The sequence below is a fragment of the Myotis daubentonii genome, chromosome 6 (assembly GCF_963259705.1).
Source record: "Myotis daubentonii chromosome 6, mMyoDau2.1, whole genome shotgun sequence".
NCBI classification, from domain to species: Eukaryota; Metazoa; Chordata; class Mammalia; order Chiroptera; family Vespertilionidae; genus Myotis; species Myotis daubentonii.
The window spans coordinates 87,222,654-87,240,321 of NC_081845.1; the positions used below are offsets into that span (position 1 = coordinate 87,222,654).

At 58.7% G+C, this 17,668-nt stretch overlaps 2 protein-coding genes across 7 annotated transcripts; one reads left to right on the top strand and one right to left on the bottom strand.

The window, feature by feature from the left end:
• Positions 1-290: 290 nt before the first annotated feature.
• Positions 291-7,127, bottom strand: PRICKLE4 (prickle planar cell polarity protein 4). The gene is made up of 9 exons (XM_059702255.1): positions 6,935-7,127; positions 5,979-6,233; positions 5,136-5,248; positions 3,725-3,868; positions 3,076-3,183; positions 2,241-2,382; positions 1,799-2,022; positions 1,101-1,305; positions 291-661 (listed from the first exon to the last, which is right to left on the bottom strand). Exons 1-9 carry the CDS (start codon positions 7,125-7,127, stop codon positions 315-317), a joined length of 1,731 nt encoding a protein of 576 aa, XP_059558238.1. The 3' UTR covers positions 291-314.
• Positions 6,779-15,620, top strand: FRS3 (fibroblast growth factor receptor substrate 3). Of its 6 annotated transcripts, none has more exons than XM_059701722.1 (7): positions 6,779-6,974; positions 8,787-8,930; positions 9,892-10,802; positions 10,925-11,111; positions 12,968-13,129; positions 13,896-14,053; positions 14,338-15,620. In XM_059701722.1, exons 4-7 carry the CDS (start codon positions 10,970-10,972, stop codon positions 15,229-15,231), a joined length of 1,356 nt encoding a protein of 451 aa, XP_059557705.1. In that variant the 5' UTR covers positions 6,779-6,974; positions 8,787-8,930; positions 9,892-10,802; positions 10,925-10,969; the 3' UTR covers positions 15,232-15,620. The 6 variants fall into 6 exon arrangements, with proteins under 6 accessions (XP_059557705.1, XP_059557702.1, XP_059557706.1 ...); XM_059701719.1 differs by having other exon boundaries at positions 9,892-9,980; XM_059701723.1 differs by having other exon boundaries at positions 8,787-8,925.
• Positions 15,621-17,668: the final 2,048 nt, after the last annotated feature.

Here is a 17,668-nt window from a genome sequence, read left to right on the forward strand (position 1 = left end):
CCGACGCGTCACACGTGGCCTCGGAGTGACCGCTTCAGTGGCGCCGGAGGAGGCTGGGGATCCAGGTGCCCCGGCCTGTGGGGTCGGGGAGGGGCTAGCTCAGCAGGGGCTGCGCAGCTTTGGGGAATGGGGCTCCCCAAGAAAGTCTCCATCAAGAGTCACAGAATGCGCGGGCGGAGGAGGAGGTGCCCAAGCTGGCCACCCCAGCGCGTCCCTGGCTGCGTTCAGTCTAGGACTTTTACGGGGAGAGGAGTCTCGGCCCCCGCCTCACAGACCACCCCTCCCCTCGACTCCCCCTGCTCCCGGCCGCGCCCCTAGCAAACGGTGCAACGCTTCCTGGAGGTGCCACTGTCACCAGCCTGGAGGCGTCTCGGGGCCGCTCGGGGCCGGGGAAGGCGCTGACCTAAGAAAAAGCCTTCGGGTTGAGTCGGAGGAAGAGGAGCAGGTGGGGCAGGGGACGTCTCCAGGGGGCCCTGCCCCCGTCCTCTGGGCACCTCCGCCTTGTCCCCAGCTGGGCTCTCCTGTTCCCGGCTGGACCCAAGCAGCCGCCTCTGGGATTCTGGACTGGAGCCGGCGGCCGCGGCGAAGTCTGCTCCGGAGCCGGCCGCGGAGGGTAGCGGAGCGCGGTCCCCTCCTTCGGCTCTGCCGGGCCCCGCCTCCCCTGCTCCGCCAGGTCAGAGGCCTGCGTCTCACACCCCCAGATCCGGACGAGGCGCCCCCTCCCCACCCGGTAGCTGGGCCCCGCCTCCCGCCCCGCCCCGGGGGTGCGCAGGCAGCCGCGCTGGTCCCCTCGGGCTCCCCGCCCCGCCCCGCCCCGCCCCGCCTCCGCCCACCAGAGGGCGGCAGCATCCCCAGTCCGGGAGCCAGTCCCGCGCCGCAACCTCACCCGCGGCGCGGGATGGGCTCGGGAGGCCCTCGGAGCGCTCCGGCCAGGGATGCGTGGTGAGAGCTGCGGGCCCCGAAGCTCGGGTTTGGGGGTGCGGTTGGAGGACGGGGGCGCTGCTGGAGGGACGGGACGGCGTGGGACCGGGGCGAGGGCCCCAGCCCGGGGGAACTCGCTCTGCCCACTTCCCCTTGGATCTGCACCTTTCCTCCCTTACCAAGGGGCGGCCTGCCTTCCAGGGTCGCGGCCAGGCTCCAGCCGGCATCCGAGTAGCGACTCTCAAAGCAAGTGGGGCAGCGGGGGCCGCCCCCCGGCCAAGCATAACGTCCACCCCCCAAGGGCCCGGCGCAGTCCTGGCAGCAGAAGTGGTTCTCGTGCCAGCGCCATCCCTCCGCTTCGGTGCAGCGCGGGGAGAAGATCAGCTGGGAGAGGGAGCGGGGACCGGCTCATTCATTCATTCACTCATTCATTCATCCAGTAACCACGCCTTATAGCCAGTTAACGCGAAAGCACGTCTACGGACACTCTCATTTGATCTACTTAACCACTCTCCGACGCAGGGAGGGCTGATTGGCTTAGCCAGGATCCCCAGCTAGCAGGTGGCACAGCCCGGAGTGCGACCCAGGGTTCCGCTAACATTGTGCTAACTCGGGGGAGTTTCTCGCATGACAAGGCACAGCACTGGGCACCGGCATACTGATGGGAACGTCTGTCCAAGAGTCCCTGCTCCAGAGAAATTGTCAACCCCAGAACATATGGGGACACTGCAGTGAGGGAGGAGGCAAAGGGTCCCACGTGCCCAGAGCTCAAGTGGAGCAAGGGAAACACAAAGGTCCTAGGCTGTGCTTCTCCCTACTCCACTCCCTTACATCCTGCCAAGTTGGACCCTGAACAGACCTCCCCTCAGAGCTGTACCTGGTCACAAGCAGGGCAGCGTGGCCTCAACAGCTCAGCATGATGACGGCCGCAGTAGAGATGCCCATCGTGGTAGAAGTAGATGCGGTTCATCAGGGCCTGGCCACAGGCCTGGCAAGCAAAGCAAGCCTGGTGCCAGCAGGGCTGCTCTCCTGCCCTGGCCGCAAACACTCCGTATTCCCCTGGCCTCAGGCGCTCCCTGCACTGCCAGGCGGGAGTGCTGGCTGGTCAGAGGCAGCACCACCCTCCTGGCTCTTCCATCCCAACCCCACCTCCACTGCACGCTCACCAAGAGCCCCCAAACTTGGTTTCTCTTGAAGTTTACCATACTGTCAATCCCCAAACCCTTTTCTCACCAGAGCCTCAGAAGCTAGCTCCTGCAGAATTGAGAGGGCAAAGTGTGGAGGAAAGGGAATATTTGGGGGGTGGGGGGAGATACTACATATCTTTCCACAGGTGCATTCTTGGAGCTTGGGAGGTATCGGGCACGCCACCCCCTGTCCCAGGGCCTCACGCCTCCGCTGGGCACAGAAGAGCCGGAGCTCAGCCAGCTCCTCCTCCCCAAGGGCCAGGCAGTATCGCTCCTGCAGAAACAGGTTCCACTGTGACCGGGAGAGCCCCGGCAGGCAAGATTGACGTTTGAGTGGGGAAGGCTTAGCTGCTGGGTCAAAGGAAGGTTGTAGAACCTCCGGGAGGTGCAGGTGGTAACAGCATAGAAGGGCATTGAGATGGAAAGGGAAAGGGACAGGGACAAGGGTGCCAGTAAACCCACCTCAGTTTTACTCCCCCCCTCCCCCAGGAACGGTCATCACTCAGGTCTGACACCAAGAACTTAGCCCTGTCGCCACACATTTAGGTCCTTGCTCCCAGTGAAATCTATATATATATATATTACTTCCCATTGTGTTTGCCCTATTTAGTCCATATTCTCCTGTCTTGCCTACCCAACTGATTATAAGCCTTTAGACTGGGCACACATAGAGCCTCAATAAATACTTAACCATATTCCCTACATTTGTACATTCCATTATTTGTTTCAAAAGTCGCTCATGTCCATTTTCTCATTTGCTCTTCAACCAAGCATTGTGGCAGGCAGAATGGCCATCATGTAGGTAACTGTACCCCTTACGTAGATGGGAAAACTTGGGCTGAGGTTGGGGGAATGACTTCCCCCAATTAGTGGCATAGCTAGGCCTTAAATCCATGTTCCCTGACTTCTGGACCAGGGTTCTTCCACAGAAGGTAAAAAGGGGGACGCTGGGGAGAGGGAGACCCACATCACCGTCTTGAGGAGGGAGCTGCTGCAGGAGCATCTGGAGCCCAGGCCAGTTGGGGGCTCGTTTGGTGTCCAGGCCAAGGAGCCCCGGGCTCAGAACTTCAGGATCCTGAGGAGACACAGCAGCAGATGAGGAGCGGAGCTAGGTTTTCCCTCTTCCCTCCCCTTCCCATCGCCACCTCTTCTCCAATCTGGGACAACAGCCAAGCGCGCGCGCGCGCACACGCATGCATACATACACACACCCCTTTTGGACAATCAACTTTAAAATCACCGGGACAGCTGACCCACTCCTGCATTTGTGGTCTGATTGATGGAGGTTGGGGAGGCCTCACGCCCCAAAACAGATTCCCTTCATATGTTTAAAATCACCCCCTTCGCTCGGGGCCCAAACCCTCAGGTCTGCTTTAACAACACAGACCCACTGGAGAGGTAATGTGTATTCATGTGAATACATTTAAAGTCAAACCCTCATGTCCTGGGGGGAGGTGGGGGGGAGGGGTCGTGGGGGTGGATGTAGAAACGGATTCCTGCAAAGAGGAATCCTGTTCTTTCCCTGAGCTCCACCTCCTCCCAGCTGGTGGAAATGGGAAGAGATCCAAAGGGTGGAGGCATATTGGTCTCAGAAGGCAGGGCAGGACTCCCACTACCTGAGCAGAGGTCTCCTCAAGGTCCTCCTCCGGCAGGTGGCCTGGGCCACTGTCGAAGTTCGCTGGTGGGCCTGCATCCCCAGCGGTGAGGCCCTCCCCTCGGTGGGGCCAGCCAGGGTTCAGCACCAACACCGATGGCAAAGTCTACCCCGAAAATAACAAGAACACCTCCCATTTATTCAGCCCTTACAATGTGCTACTAGGCAGAGCTAAGTGCTCTACAGACATGATCTCATCCGACAACCATGTGAGTCAGGTGGCATTTTTTTCTCCATTTTTACAGATGGCCAAACTGAGGCCGGGTGAGCATAAATGGTATGCCCAAGGTCACACGGCTAGTAAGTGGCAGAGCCAGATCTTGAGGCCAGGCCTTTCGGCTCCAGAGTTTCTGAAGCTCAAACTCTGGGGTCTCTTAAGATTGGGATGGTGCCCTAGCCGGTTTGGCTCAGTGGATAGAGCGTTGGCCTGCGAACTGAAGGGTCCCAGGTTCGATTCCGGTCAAGGGCACATGCCCGGGTTGTGGGCTCGATCCCTAGTGGGGAACTTGCAGGAGGCAGCCAATCCATGATTCTCTCTCATTATGGATCTTTCCCTCTTCCTTCCTTCCTCTCTGAAATCAATAAAAAAATAAAAAGATTGGGATGGAGGAAAGAGGAGGCCCACAGTGGAAGGAGAGGGCATTTCGCCTTTCTGGTGAGCCTTGGGCAGCCTGGTCCCTGCTTCCCCACCTCCATGGCCTTAACTTTCACCATTCCTCATTGTGTACTTACCAGGCCAGTGGGCTGGCCTCCCCACTCCCTGCACAGGCCTACCTGCTCCAGCTGCAGGCGGGAGCCAGGCGAAAGGACCACTGCGCCAGGAGGCCCTTCTCCGCCTCTCCAGCCCATCGCTGTTCCCTTTCCCTGAGCTCCAGAAGTACAGCCAGTGTCTCAAGATGGAGCACATGTTTCTCTTTGCCCCTGTCTCTCTCTCTCAGCTCCTCATCTAGTCTCTGAGCTCCTCCGGGACACAGGCAAATCTTGTGTTTCTATCTCCCATCTACAGCAGCCATTTCATTGGACCATTCTAAGTGCCTCTCTCCAGCCCTCCTCTGGGCAAGCCCTGGAAAGACCACAGGATCTTGGGGGCGGGAGGAGGAGGAGGAGACGGCTGAAGTAGAAAAGGGATGGGCCCTGCCCACAAGGAGCTCAAAGTCTAGGGGGTAAGACAGAGATGAAGCCGGGCAGAATGGGGCTAGAGCTCCCGGCAGGTACACACAACGCCACAGGGGAAAGAGTAACCAGCGCAAACTCCTGTTTACTCCGTGCCAGGGGCTAGTCAGCATTTTACATCCTTTACTCCATCCTCACAACAATTGCCTGAAGTGGTTCCTATTATCCCATTTTAAGGCTGAAACAAACAGGTTCATTACCTCGCCCACGGTCACATTAGGACGAAGGGGAGCTTTAGGAGGAGGTTGCCTTTGAGAGCTGAGATGGATTCTGACCGCAGCGGGCACAGGAGGGCCGGCAGCAAATCCCTGGCCTGGAGAAGAGGAGGTGGGAACAGGGTTAGACTGCTTCCCAGCCCACAGCCCCCTCTGCACCCCCTTTCAGATGTCCCGTGCCACCCTTCCCAGCGTCCTGGCTCCACACCCACCTGCTTCCTTCCCGGTCTGCCCCTCAGGTCAGGTTTCCTGTGGAAGGCAGCAGGGTGGGCCATTCACACTCAGGGCCAGCAGCAGCCACTTTTCCTAACAGCAGTGCCCCTGCTCCAGGCAGCAAGAGGTGCTTGGGGGAGGGGCCCCCAGGAAAAGGGGGTACATCTGGGGCCCCAGGGGGGACTCTCTTCCAGGTTAGTTCTAGTTTGCATGAATTGTCACACACAGACAATGCTCAGAAGTCAGCCCTCGCCCCTCACCCTTCAATCCCCTTCAAAGGCAGTCTAACTCCACCTCCGCTTAGCACGGGACCCCACCTTTCCAACATGCTGATTCCTTGCAAATCCCCCCCCCCCGCGCGCGCTGCTCCCCCAGACAAAGGACAAGGCTGAACCCCCGCTCTCACCTGCGCGCAGGTGTAACCAGGCTCATGGAGTTCCATCTTCCCAACCCACCCCTGCCCTAAAGGGCTAAGCCTGAAAGGCCCTGTAGTCTGGGGAGGTAAAGGGGTGGGATGGTTCCCGGACAGTGAGAGGGAGAAGAGAAGTGTCCAGTCCCGCCAAATACCCTCTGGACAGATCCCCAAAGTTTTTTCTCGGTCTTCGCGGGGCCCACCTTGGAGGCAGGCAGCGTGGTGTGGTGCCCGGTCAGCTGGGGTTCCCAGTCTGGCTGCTGGGAGCTTAGAGAAGAGGCGGGACTCTGCTGGGGACTCACCCTCGCGGCGCGCCGGTGTCTGGGCCGTTCTGGTCGTACCCCGCCGTCTGGTTCCCCTCACTGAGTCCCCACCCCAAGGCGCAGCGCCCGCCTCCAGCCCCCGGGAGCTCAGCCCTCCCTCCCCCACGCCCTCCCAGGCTGGTAGAGGGGTCGGGGCTCAGAAAGCCTTTGTGAGATCCGGGGTGGAAAGTGTGCAGGCTCCACTCCCCCGCCCCCACTACCCTGGGGTCAGTGCCGGCATCGTGCCCCTGCGGGCGCCGAGCAGACATCGGGGAACCTCGTTTATGCGGGTCCTCGGCCTCTCGCCGAACAGAACCCCTGATGAAGCACGCAGGTCTCCGCAAACCTCCCCCTGGTTTTCTAGCCCCGCCCATCCATCTCTGTATCCTCCCCCTTCTCCCCAGTGGTCCCTCCGCCCCTTCCCCTTTTTCAGTCTCTTGCCAGAGTCCCTGGTACTGCCCGTCTCTCTTCCATCTCTTCAGACCCCTCCCCGATCTTTCGTGTTTCTCCCTCCACCCCGTGTCCCTTTCTGCTCGGGATAGTGGAGCCTCTGGTCCCATCTCCGTCCCCTCAGCCCCGCCCCCGCGCCAGGCCCCGCCCCATCCCACCCGGGCCCCGCCCCCAGGAGCGCTCAGCCGCTGGCCAGGAGCGCCCTCTGGCGCGTGCGCATGCTCCCTGCTCCCGACTGCAAAGTCCTCCAAAGGGACCTTCTAGGCTGCGCGCCGGTCGCCCCGAGCGGGTCCGCCCGCCCGCAGCGTCTCGTTGGTGCCGCCGGTGACCTCCGACCCCGTGACCGCGGGGTGGGGCTGGGCAGGGAGACCTTAGCTCCGGGCGGGCGGCGGCTGCTGCAGCGGCACCCGGGAGCGGGGCCCGGCGCCGCCCGGGCCGCGGGGCGATGTGAGTCGGGGCGGGCGGGGCGGGGACGTGGCGGCTCCTGCGAGGCCGCACCGCGCTGCAGTCTCCGCTCCCGTCCGCGGCGGACCGGCGGATGGCGGAGCCCGGGGCCGGGGGCGGGGGTGCAGGGACGGCGCGCGGCCCGACCGCCCCCATTCCTTCTGGAATCAGCTGGGGATCCCAGTCTAGAAATCCCCCTGACAGCCCCGCAGCCTAAATGCTTCTCACGCCTCAGAACCACCCCACCCCCACCCGACACGCCTTCGCCCGCCCTGGTGCCCGCGGAACCCCTCGTCCTGCGGATTTCCCGCACGCCCACCTTCTCCCCGGGATGCCCCCAATGCTTCCGCCGCCCTGGAAGTCCTCGGACCCATCACACCCCTCCCCGTTCTCCTTGCACCATGTTCACATCCATAAAACTGCCCACGTTCCCCCAGCCCTCAGATGTATTCATAGCCCCCTCGTAACTCCGTGCCGCATGCAACCCCATCCCAGACCAGAGCTCCCTTCCTCTGTCCCATCCACTGTAATGCCCCTCATCAGGCTGTCATCAGATGTATCTTACAGAGAAGGGGACAGAAGAGGTGCAGCCGCCGCCCCCATCTTGCACCCTATAGTTATTTCTTGGTTTCACCCCAGACTCCTTGGGATGGCTCAGGCCCCAGTATTTTCCCCAGCCACCGCCTGTAGGCTGTGCACACCTCCCTCAGCCTGCTACCACCTTCCAAAGAAAAAAAGCCAGACCAAGAGGGTGGGGGTCTTTCCACCTGGGAAGTTTTCCAAGCATGCGAGTACAAGAGGCCCTGGGAAATGATCGTGTTTTTCCAGAAAGGAAGGTGGGATTTCACGAGTCTCCGGGGTCCTGCCCTGTCAGCTTGTCTACTTGGGGCTCAGATCCCTGAAATTCTGGGTTATTTGTTAGCATGTGTATTAACATTCTAGGCCTTTCAGAGCTTGGAGAACAGAAAAAAAAAATCTATCAAGCTTTCAAATGTGAGATGGTCGTGAAAGAGGAAAATTGTAGTGATATTTGCCCTACATACCTCTCTAGAGGCTATTTACTCCACAAGCGCCACAGTGTACAAACATTTCCCTTTAAAACTGACGCCTCGGGGTGGGAGCTGGGGGTGGAGGTGGTGGGACTGACTTGGCCGTCTCCTAGTAGCAGCAAGACAGTCTAGAATATTCGTTTCCTGAATCTTAAGCCAGTGCTCTTTCCAGTACGTCATAGTGTCTTTTTGAGAAAGCTCTTTGTGAAGTTCTCTGCAAAGGTAAGGTGGTGGTTCTGGTGTTGGTCGTAACAGCATTCAGCCGGAGTCTGGTGGCCACTGACAAGGTCGCGGGCTGCCTCAGACTTCAAACCCATTGATACTAGGAGAGCACCCTTCCCAGAGCTTATGGCGCTCAGAACCTGTGGTCCCTTTGCCCTGGATCTGGCTTTATCCGTTGGTGTTTTGGTCCCATTAGGGCCTGGAACAGATATGCAGGTGGGGTGGACCGACAGCAAGTCAATCTCTCTTTTTATTTTTTTTAAATATATTTTATTGATTTTTTACAGAGAGGAAGGGAGAGGGATAGAGAGTTAGAAACATCGATGAGAGAGAAACATCGATCAGCTGCCTCCTGCACACTCCCCACTGGGGATGTACCTGCAACCAAGGTACATGCCCTTAACCGGAATGGAACCTGGGACCCTTGAGTCTGCAGGCCGATGCTCTATTCACTGAGCCAAACTGGCCAGGGCAAGTCAATCTCTCTAACAGTTGGTGAGGATGGATGTTTCCACTAACCTGTGATCTCTGTCTCTTATGCTAGGTGAGTCCCGGGTGTGTCCCAGAGGGATCCAGGTGACTTCTCTGCAGACTGCTTGCCATGACGCCCCACCAAGAACAGGGGGACTAAAGTGGGGGTCCTTCCCCATGCCCCTCCCAGAGTCAGTTTCCCGATGGCCTAGGTGAGGTGAGAGCTATATATGGGAGCCACTTTATCCTAGAGTTTCCCAAATTGAGAGGGATGGAGGGTGCAGGTCAGGCTTGTTCAAAGCTTTATACATTCAGTGGGATATCTGATCTTACAGATTCACTTCTTGAATCAAGTTGCAACCCCTTAACTTCCGGTTGGAATCAGTCCATGTGTTTGCTTGCTCCCTTAGGTCACTCAAACCTGGTGGTAGGTATCCCCTCCATCTTAGGCACAGTCCTACTATTGTGACATACAATCCAAGGCCTTATCTTGGAGGGAAAAGCCAAGATTGTTTCCCCTTTGACCAAAAGCAAATCCAGCATGTATTTTTTTAATCAAGTTTATGAAAAGTGTGCTGTTTTAAATGTTCAATCCTCTGAGTGTATCGTTTGATCGTAATATAGCACCTCAAGTGAAAAGAACATCAAAAAGATAAAGTTGAGGTGGATGTTGGGATGGTGGTAAGGGAGGAAGGGAGAATTGGGATGATATGGGAAGAATGAGATGGGAAAGGAGAAAAGTATAGGCCAAAGTGTTTGGGACTCCCAAATTCTTTGGTGAATTTGGATGAGGCTCAAGGCCAGAACCCAACTCCTCATGCAAATCACTTCTGGGTTTCTACTTGTTTCATGTTTTTCTTGCTGCCCAGGCTCCCTTCACTGTCATTGCATCGGCCCAAATCCTATATATACTTCTCAAGGTCTAGATCAAATGCTATGCCTGAGAAGCACTTTCCATCCCCCATTAGCATTAATCTTTAACACACCCTAACTCGAGTTAATGTTTATCCAGTGTGTGTCTGGTCCTGGGTGGAGAGTGGGGCTTTCTTGAGGGAGGGACTGTGTCATACAGCCCCTTGGGCAGAGTGAGTGGTCACAGTGAGATGGCTCTGCCAGTTCCCGAGCGCAGGGCTTGTGGGAGCTGACCTTGACTTTCTTATCCCTTATGCTTCCCTTAGGGTGGGCTGGCTGCTCTGACACCATGGGGAGCTGCTGCAGCTGCCTGAATAGAGACAGCATCCCAGACAACCACCCCACCAAGTTCAAGGTACCCACAGCCCCTCCTCTCCTGAGTGCCCAGCAGGGCCTACTGGTCTCTGGCCCCGCGCGGTGGCGTTGTCTCGGCCTCCCTCGAGAAGGGGGAATGACGGGCTGAGGCGTGGGCTCGTCAAGACTTCCTGAGATCAGGCCTCTGAGGTGGCCTGAGGAAAAGGAGCCCAGGCTATTGTTGTGTGTTTGGCTCTTGGTGCCACCAAGAGGGAAGAAATGCCGTAAACAGTAGCAAAGGTGGTGCTTTTAGATCATTCGGTCCTCTCAGTATATCTTCGTAACGTTACACGTAACTCTTGGACAAAACAACAAAAGTCTGCACTGGTGAGTTAATATGTGTAAAGTATTAAGACGGTGCTTGGCACATGGCAACCGTAGGCTACGTTAGTGTTGCTGAGAAGGCCAGGCCCGATGGACCTGCGCACCCCTGTCCCCCCACCTTTCAGGTGGTGGAGCCCCTCCTGCTGAAGCATGGTTTCTCCTGCTCACCACAAGGGGGCGCCCTCAGCAAGGCCCTAGTGTTGGGGAGGTGGTGGAGGCAGTCTGTATTCGTTCTGCCTTGGGCTTCACTCTCCCGGGTCTGGAGATTTTGAACTTACAATCGAACACCTTCTTCCATTAACATCTGGGCCTTGGATACTAAGCCATGGACCACCTGAGGTCATCTAACCTTGGTCGTCCAACCGTCTGACTATGGAGGTTAACGAACCACCCCTCCACTCGCTGTGCAAATGGCACACCGAGGCCTAGAGAACGGTTGAGGGTCAGTGGCACTGAGTACTTATGGGGCTGGCGTTCCGGAGAGGCTGTGCTGAGTCAGGTGAGCCCCTCAGTCCCCAGCTGTGGCCCTGCATCCTCAGCCTGCCCGTCTCCCAGTGGCTCAGGGACCCATACCCACCCTTGTTGGACTCGCTCGTTGACCCTCTGTCTCCTGCTCCCCAGGTGACGAATGTGGATGATGAGGGGGTGGAGCTGGGCTCCGGGGTGATGGAGCTGACACAGAGCGAGCTGGTGCTGCACCTGCATCGGCGGGAGGCTGTCCGCTGGCCGTACCTTTGCCTGCGGCGCTATGGCTATGATTCCAACCTCTTCTCCTTTGAGAGTGGCCGTCGGTGTCAGACGGGCCAGGGTGAGTACCCACCCCTGCCCCATGCTACCTAGGGCTTGTGCACCTGGGCCAGGTGCTAGGGCTGGAAGTCACAGCTCAGACTTGGCAGGCGTTGCCCAGCGAGGGGAAGGCTCATGGCCGGGAGCACCGGCATGTTAATACAGAACTAAGTGGACTCTCAGGCCAGTGCTCCTTCACTTAGCTCTGGCGGGGACCCCTTTGTGGGAGGAGCTGGTGCTCCGAGACCAGAGCCTGCTGGGGAAGCAGCTGATGGCTCCTCCCTCTGTGACTCCAGTTTCAGGGTCCCTAAGTAGAAGAAACTTCCTTCTGAGCCCCCAGGTCATGTACCCTAGGGCCTGTGAATAATGAAAAGCCAGGCAGGAAGCTCCGTGTCCTCAGGGCTCTGTGGCTGGGTAATGATCGATTTGGGCAGGTAGGTCTCTTGGGTCCCGGTGTACAAAGCAACCCTCACGTCGTCACCTGTGAGCAATGGAGTGAGATGTATTCTTCCTTCTTCCTCGTCCTCCCTGTAGCCAGAGGTCAGGGTGTGGTGGGTTGTCCATGGGGTCAAGGCTAGAGCTCTCCATGGCTCCTGAAGCAGTGGCGTGGGCGGCTTCTCTTAGGGTTCAGGTAGCAGCTCTGGGACCGCGTTAGATGCAGTTTGGGTTGTGACTATGCAGAGGCGAAACGATCGAGCTCCTCTTATGAGGCTGCCGCGGACAGTGCGTCTCCGAGGTTGTATTGGCTGGGGGCGCCGCCGTCCCTCCGGCATCTGACCTTGGAGCTCATGAGGCAGAGGCAGTAACACTGACTGAGCAGAGAGCGGGGAGGGAGGTGGTGTTTAGTCCATACTTGGGATCCTAGAGGGGCTTCCCTAGGCCCCAACACAGGGCTTTTCCAAAACTTGGCTTTCCCAGCCGTTTTTAGCCTTCAATGTAGCTTGCCAGTATAGTCTTTTTTCTCTTCATCTTTTCTGTCTCATTCCTGCACACCTCAGATGTCCCATATCCCAGCTTAGCTTTATCTGTCTTTGTTGTGGACACACACACACACACACACACACACACACACACCAAGTAGCTTCCCCTGAGCCCTGGGTCCCACTGCTACGGGAGTGCAGAATCCCAGACTGGCACAGCATCCCGAGGGCGACTTCGGATCCCCTGAGTCACAGGTGCTCAGCCCCTCCGGCTGACCCCGGGACTTTGAGTTCCTGCATTCAAGTCTGAGAGGCTATGAGGCGGCTGCTCGGAGGAGCCACACGGTCGCTGAACTGTGTTTGTCCTTGAGCTAGTCAGCCCTCCTTCCTTCCTTTCTGCACCAGAATTTAAGTTCCATGAGGTCAGGGGCCTATACGCAGTAGACGTTTGCTCTCTGGCCAGGATCTGGGCTACGTACCCAGTGAAGAAGCAGTGACAGGACAGACTCTCTACCCTCAAAGGGCTTTGGGCTGTTGGTCATAGCGCTGAGGGCTGGTACCCTGGGTGGAGCTCATTTTCTGGGCAGCCAGGGTAGTAGGCAGAGGGAGGTGGGGCAGCATGTGAGGAGTGGTCACTGATCTGATACAACCCTTTTCAGTTTGATTTTTACTTCTCTTCCCCTCGCCTCTGTGCACATACATCCTTAGGAAAATGACTTCACCTCAGAGGAATATAGCTGAAGTATCAGATCTCAGGATGGTAATAGCTCGTGGGAGGCAAGGGAAGGCACTGAGCCCAGCTCCACCCATTTTAGAGTGTGCGGGGAGAGTGCCCCTGGTGCGGGGCTCTTCGCACCCCCGCAGCCTGGGAGGGGAACTTGGAGACATTTCCTGAGCTTTGGGCAGCGGCTTAGCCGCTGTGGCCAGAGGAGCCTCATGTCCTCCTCTCCGGCTTCAGGGATATTCGCATTCAAGTGCTCCCGGGCGGAGGAGATCTTCAACCTCCTTCAGGATCTGATGCAGTGCAATAGCATCAACGTGATGGAAGAGCCAGTCGTCATCACCCGCAACAGCCACCCGGCCGAGCTCGGCCTCCCGCGGGCCCCACAGCCTCCCAACGGTGAGGAGCCCCCGGCCTCGGCCCCCCACCACACATGCACACACACCTGTGCACATACATGCATGCACACACGTACACACAGAAGCACCAGTGTGGGGGACCCAAGTCAGATAGGTGGGTGGGGGATGCCTGGGTGAGCCAGCCTTCCAGGACCGGCAACCGACCACCATCAGAACCACTCGGGGATGGGTGAGGCCTGGCCTGGGCCGGTCAGGTGACTCCCCGCTGAGCCTGGGGAGTCCTGGAACTCTTCTCGACTGATGGTCAGGGTGCAGACGTTGGGTTTCCATGGAAACAGCAGTCTGGAGCCTTTTTGCTTCCTTCCTTCCATCTGCTGGGTCACACCCATATACCTTGTCTACCCGTGACCAGTCTTTGGAGAGGTTCTCACAGCTGCTGGTTCATTCCCTGCGTCCGCACTGAGCACCTGCTCTGCGTGCTGCACTCACGGCTGGCGGGTGGGGGCAGGAAAACGGACGCCGCCCTGCTTTCAAGGAGCCTCCCTTGAGCTCTTCGGCAGAGCTAGAACCAGGCAAAGGGACAGGCCAGTGATGACAAGCGTTTTAGGGAAGTCATCAGGGAAGTCACAGCGTTCAAGCTGGGCTTTGAGGGAGAGGATGTGAAGAACAGAGGTGGGAGATAATGGGGGCCGCTGGTGCAGGAGGCTGGTTGCTTTGGGGGCCTGGGGAGGAGTCCCAGGATGCTGCCCACGCGGTGGCAGGTGGTTGCAGGACCTTTCACCTGGGCTTGTCTTCTCTGTGCCCAGCCCTAGGCTACAGTGTCTCCAGCTTCTCCAACGGCTTCCCTGGATGCCCAGGAGAGGGCCCCAGATTCTCGGCACCCCGGCGCCCCTCCACAAGCAGCCTTCGACACCCCTCACTGGGAGAGGAGTCCACCCACGCCCTCATTGCCCCCGATGAGCAGGTGAGCAAGCGACTGACCCACCCCTCTCTCTTGGTCTGGGTGGGAACAGAGGTCAGGAAATACGGCACCTTCTCCCAGTAAGAATCATGGCGGGAAGAAAATCTATAGGGTCCCTTCCGGTTCCCAGAAAGAGAGGCAGCTGCCTTGGAAGGTTTGGAGGACAAGGAAGAGGAGAAAATCTAGCTCTTTCCCCCGTGCGACTCGTCTCTCAGCCTCCTGTCCCTTCTGCTCTCCTTCCTCCCTGCCCTGGGACCTTCCTGCCTCAATGGGACTCTTTCCCCTAGTCCCACACTTACGTCAACACGCCGGCCAGCGAGGATGACCCCCGCCGGAGCCGGCACTGCCTGCAGCCGCTGCCTGAGGGGCGGGCCCCGGGCCCTGACCAGCGGGACCCGCAGGTGTTCTGGCAGCCGGGCCAGGTGAAGTTCGTGTTGGGCCCCACGCCTGCGCGGCGGCACATGATGAAGTGCCAGGGCGTCTGCCCCAGCCTTCGTGACGCCGCTCACCACAACAACAACGAGGGCCCTTCCGACTGCCCGGCCCAGCCCAAGTGCACCTACGAGAATGTCAGCGGGGGGCTGAGGCCGGGGGCCAGCTGGAGACTGAGCCCCGAGGAGCCAGGCTGGAACGGCCTTGCCCACCGCCGGGCTGCCCTGCTGCACTACGAGAACCTGCCCTCCCTGCCCCCCGTGTGGGAGAGCCATGCCCAGCACCTGGGGGAGGAGGCCGGGGATGACGGGGACTCCAGGGACGGGCTCACACCCTCCTCCAATGGCTTCCCTGACGGCGAGGAGGACGAGACGCCCCTGCAGAAGCCCGCCGGCACCCGTGCCGCCCTCCGCAGCCACAGCAGCTTCCCCGTGCCGCTGACGCGCTGCCGGGGCTCCCCGCGCGTCTTCAACTTCGATTTCCGCCGGCCGGGCCCCGAGCCGCCGAGGCAGCTCAACTACATCCAGGTGGAGCTGAAGGGCTGGGGTGGAGACCACCCCAAGGGGCCCCAGAACCCCACGGCCCCCCAGACCCCCCTGCCCACCACCCACCCTGCCCGCAGCTCAGACTCCTACGCCGTGATTGACCTCAAAAAGACCGCGGCCATGTCCAACCTGCAGAGGGCTCTGCCCCGGGACGATGGCACCGCCCGGAAAACCCGGCACAACAGCACTGACCTGCCTCTGTAGGGGCCTCCTGCCCCGCCCACGCCTGTCCTCCGAACCCACACACCAGGGTTCAGGGGTGCTCTGCAGAAGGCACTGAGGTGGGGCCAGATGCCTCCCTGCGCTGGCCAGAGTCCCCAAAGACACCAGCCACTGAGTGGCCTGGGCTCCCAGCGGGGAGAGGAGGTGGCCAGGTGAGGAGGGAGCCGCGATGGGAACTGTGAAGGGCCCTGTGACTGCATTTAGCGCCCTCCCTTACGTCCATTTGTCTTGTCTGTCATCTGTGTATTTTTTTGGTTGAAATTTTGAAACATTTTGTACCTGTTGGTTTTATTTATCAGTTTATTTTTCTATTTATTGTTTCAAATGTAATTTAACATATTTATTATTAATATAATTATTTTTAAATTCTGGCTTGGTGAAGGGTGTCAGATGCTGAGGGAGTCTTTTCTGGATGGTTCTGGGGCGGGTAGAGGAGGCCTGAGAGAGGCCGGGCTTCATGCTGGGCAGTTTGGGGGAGGGGGGCGGGGGGCGTGCTTTCTGTGATAAGCCTCTGACATTTCCCTTTCTCTTTCAAGAAGCCTCTCCCACAACTTAGAGGTGCCAGCGGTGGGTGCTCCGTCAGTCAGGCACTGGGGTCCCAGAGGCAGGAAGGGGGTTTGTAGGGAAAACTGCCTCAGGGAGTTAAAGCCTGGCCCTCAGGTGGGCAGTGGCCGGTGGAGGAGAGGAGGGCTCTACCACATTCTCCTTCTGGAACCCTCACTGATTCTGCCTTCTGCTCCCAGGTGGGGGACAGCAGATACCCATCTCCTTTAACACCTGGGCCCGAAGGTGGACCCTGGGTCCTCTCGCGGCGCCCCCAGCATGGCTCGGCCAGGCTGGAACCTGTAAACAGGACCTGACTGAAAGCCCAGGAATAGCAAAAGGGTAAAACACAGTGTAATATGTAACTAAGTAATCTGGCTCGCAAAGTGTCACTTTCCCAGGGAACTGCTCCCCAGGAATGGACGCCTCTACCCTCCCACAGGGGTGGGCCTGGCAGAGCCTGCATGTGAACACGCCTGGGAGCCCAGCGTCTGCACAGGCGGCACATGCCATCCCCCAGGGCTGCTGCCGCGGGAGCTCCTTCCGGGGCGAGGCTGCCTCTCGCCTCCTCCTCCTCTCGCTGGCCTCCCTGCTTCCCAGACTCCATTTCTATCCCAAGCCCCTGATGGGTCATCTAGAGCAGCGGTTCTCAACCTGTGGGTCACGACCCCTTTGGCAGTCGAACGACCCTTTCACAGGGGTCGCCTAAGACCATCCTGCATATCAGATATTTACATTACGATTCATAACAGTAGCAACATTACAGTTATGAAGTAGCAACGAAAATAATTTTATGGCTGGGTCACAACATGAGGAACTGTATTTAAAGGGCCAGAAGGTTGAGAACCACTGAAAAGGAAACCCAGGGTCTAATAAGCCGCTAGGCCCAGATGAGGAGTGGGAGCGAGGCTTGTGCAAGACTTGGGGACAAGCCTTCTTACCTCTGGTCACCATGGCCCCTCTCTGTCCTACAGAGAGATTGTCCTCACCAAGGAGACAGGCATGGCCCACCGATTCCCTTCTCTCCTCCTGCCCCCAACACCACAGCCCGACCTCAATTCTGAGAGCTCCTTTTCCTCGGGACGGGCATTGAGCTGACCAGCTTCCAGACCCCCTCCCTGACCTTGGGTGTCCAGTGAAATGACTGACGAGAACTGACCACAAGAGGTGAAGAGGCCCTTCAGCTGGGGCCCAGCAGGGGCCCAGGGTGCAGCTGCTGCACCCCCAGAGCTGGCACCAAACCCTCCTCTACATCCTTTGATCTCTGGACCAGAGGGTCACCGCTGCAGGCTGGGTTCGCTGCCCGGTCCCCACAGTGCGTAGGGGCATGCCGTCCTCTCTGCAGCCAGCCAGGCGCTCAGCCCTGCTTCCTCCATGTCCTCCCACACTACCCCTGCCCCCCCGCCTCCACAGCTGGGAGTGCTGGTCTCCCCAAACAGGAGAGCCCACGATGGGGGGCAGTATGGCCGTGCCAGCGACTCAGTTTGCTCAGGCTCCCGACACGGTCACTCGCAGGGGAGCCAGAGGCTGGGTTCTGGTTCTGACCCGGCTGTTACCTCTGCTCGCTTGAGCATTTGCTTACCTCATAGGGGCCTCGGCTTTTGCACTTGGAAAGCATGGAGCTGGTTGTGAGAAGTGGCCAGTGAGATGATGAACGCGACACCACTTTGGAAAGCAGAGGGACGGACGGGGCAAGCTGTTAACCACCCAGCTGTTCCCGAGGGAAAACAGCTGGAAGTCCCAGCGCCTGGCTCCCCAGACCTCAGGCTTCTTGCTGCTTCTGCGCTGAGCAGTGCAAGAAAGAGCCTCATTCTCTGGGGTGGCCAGGTCCTGCCCAGACCCCTGAAGATCCCCGGGAGCAAATCAATGGCTTTAT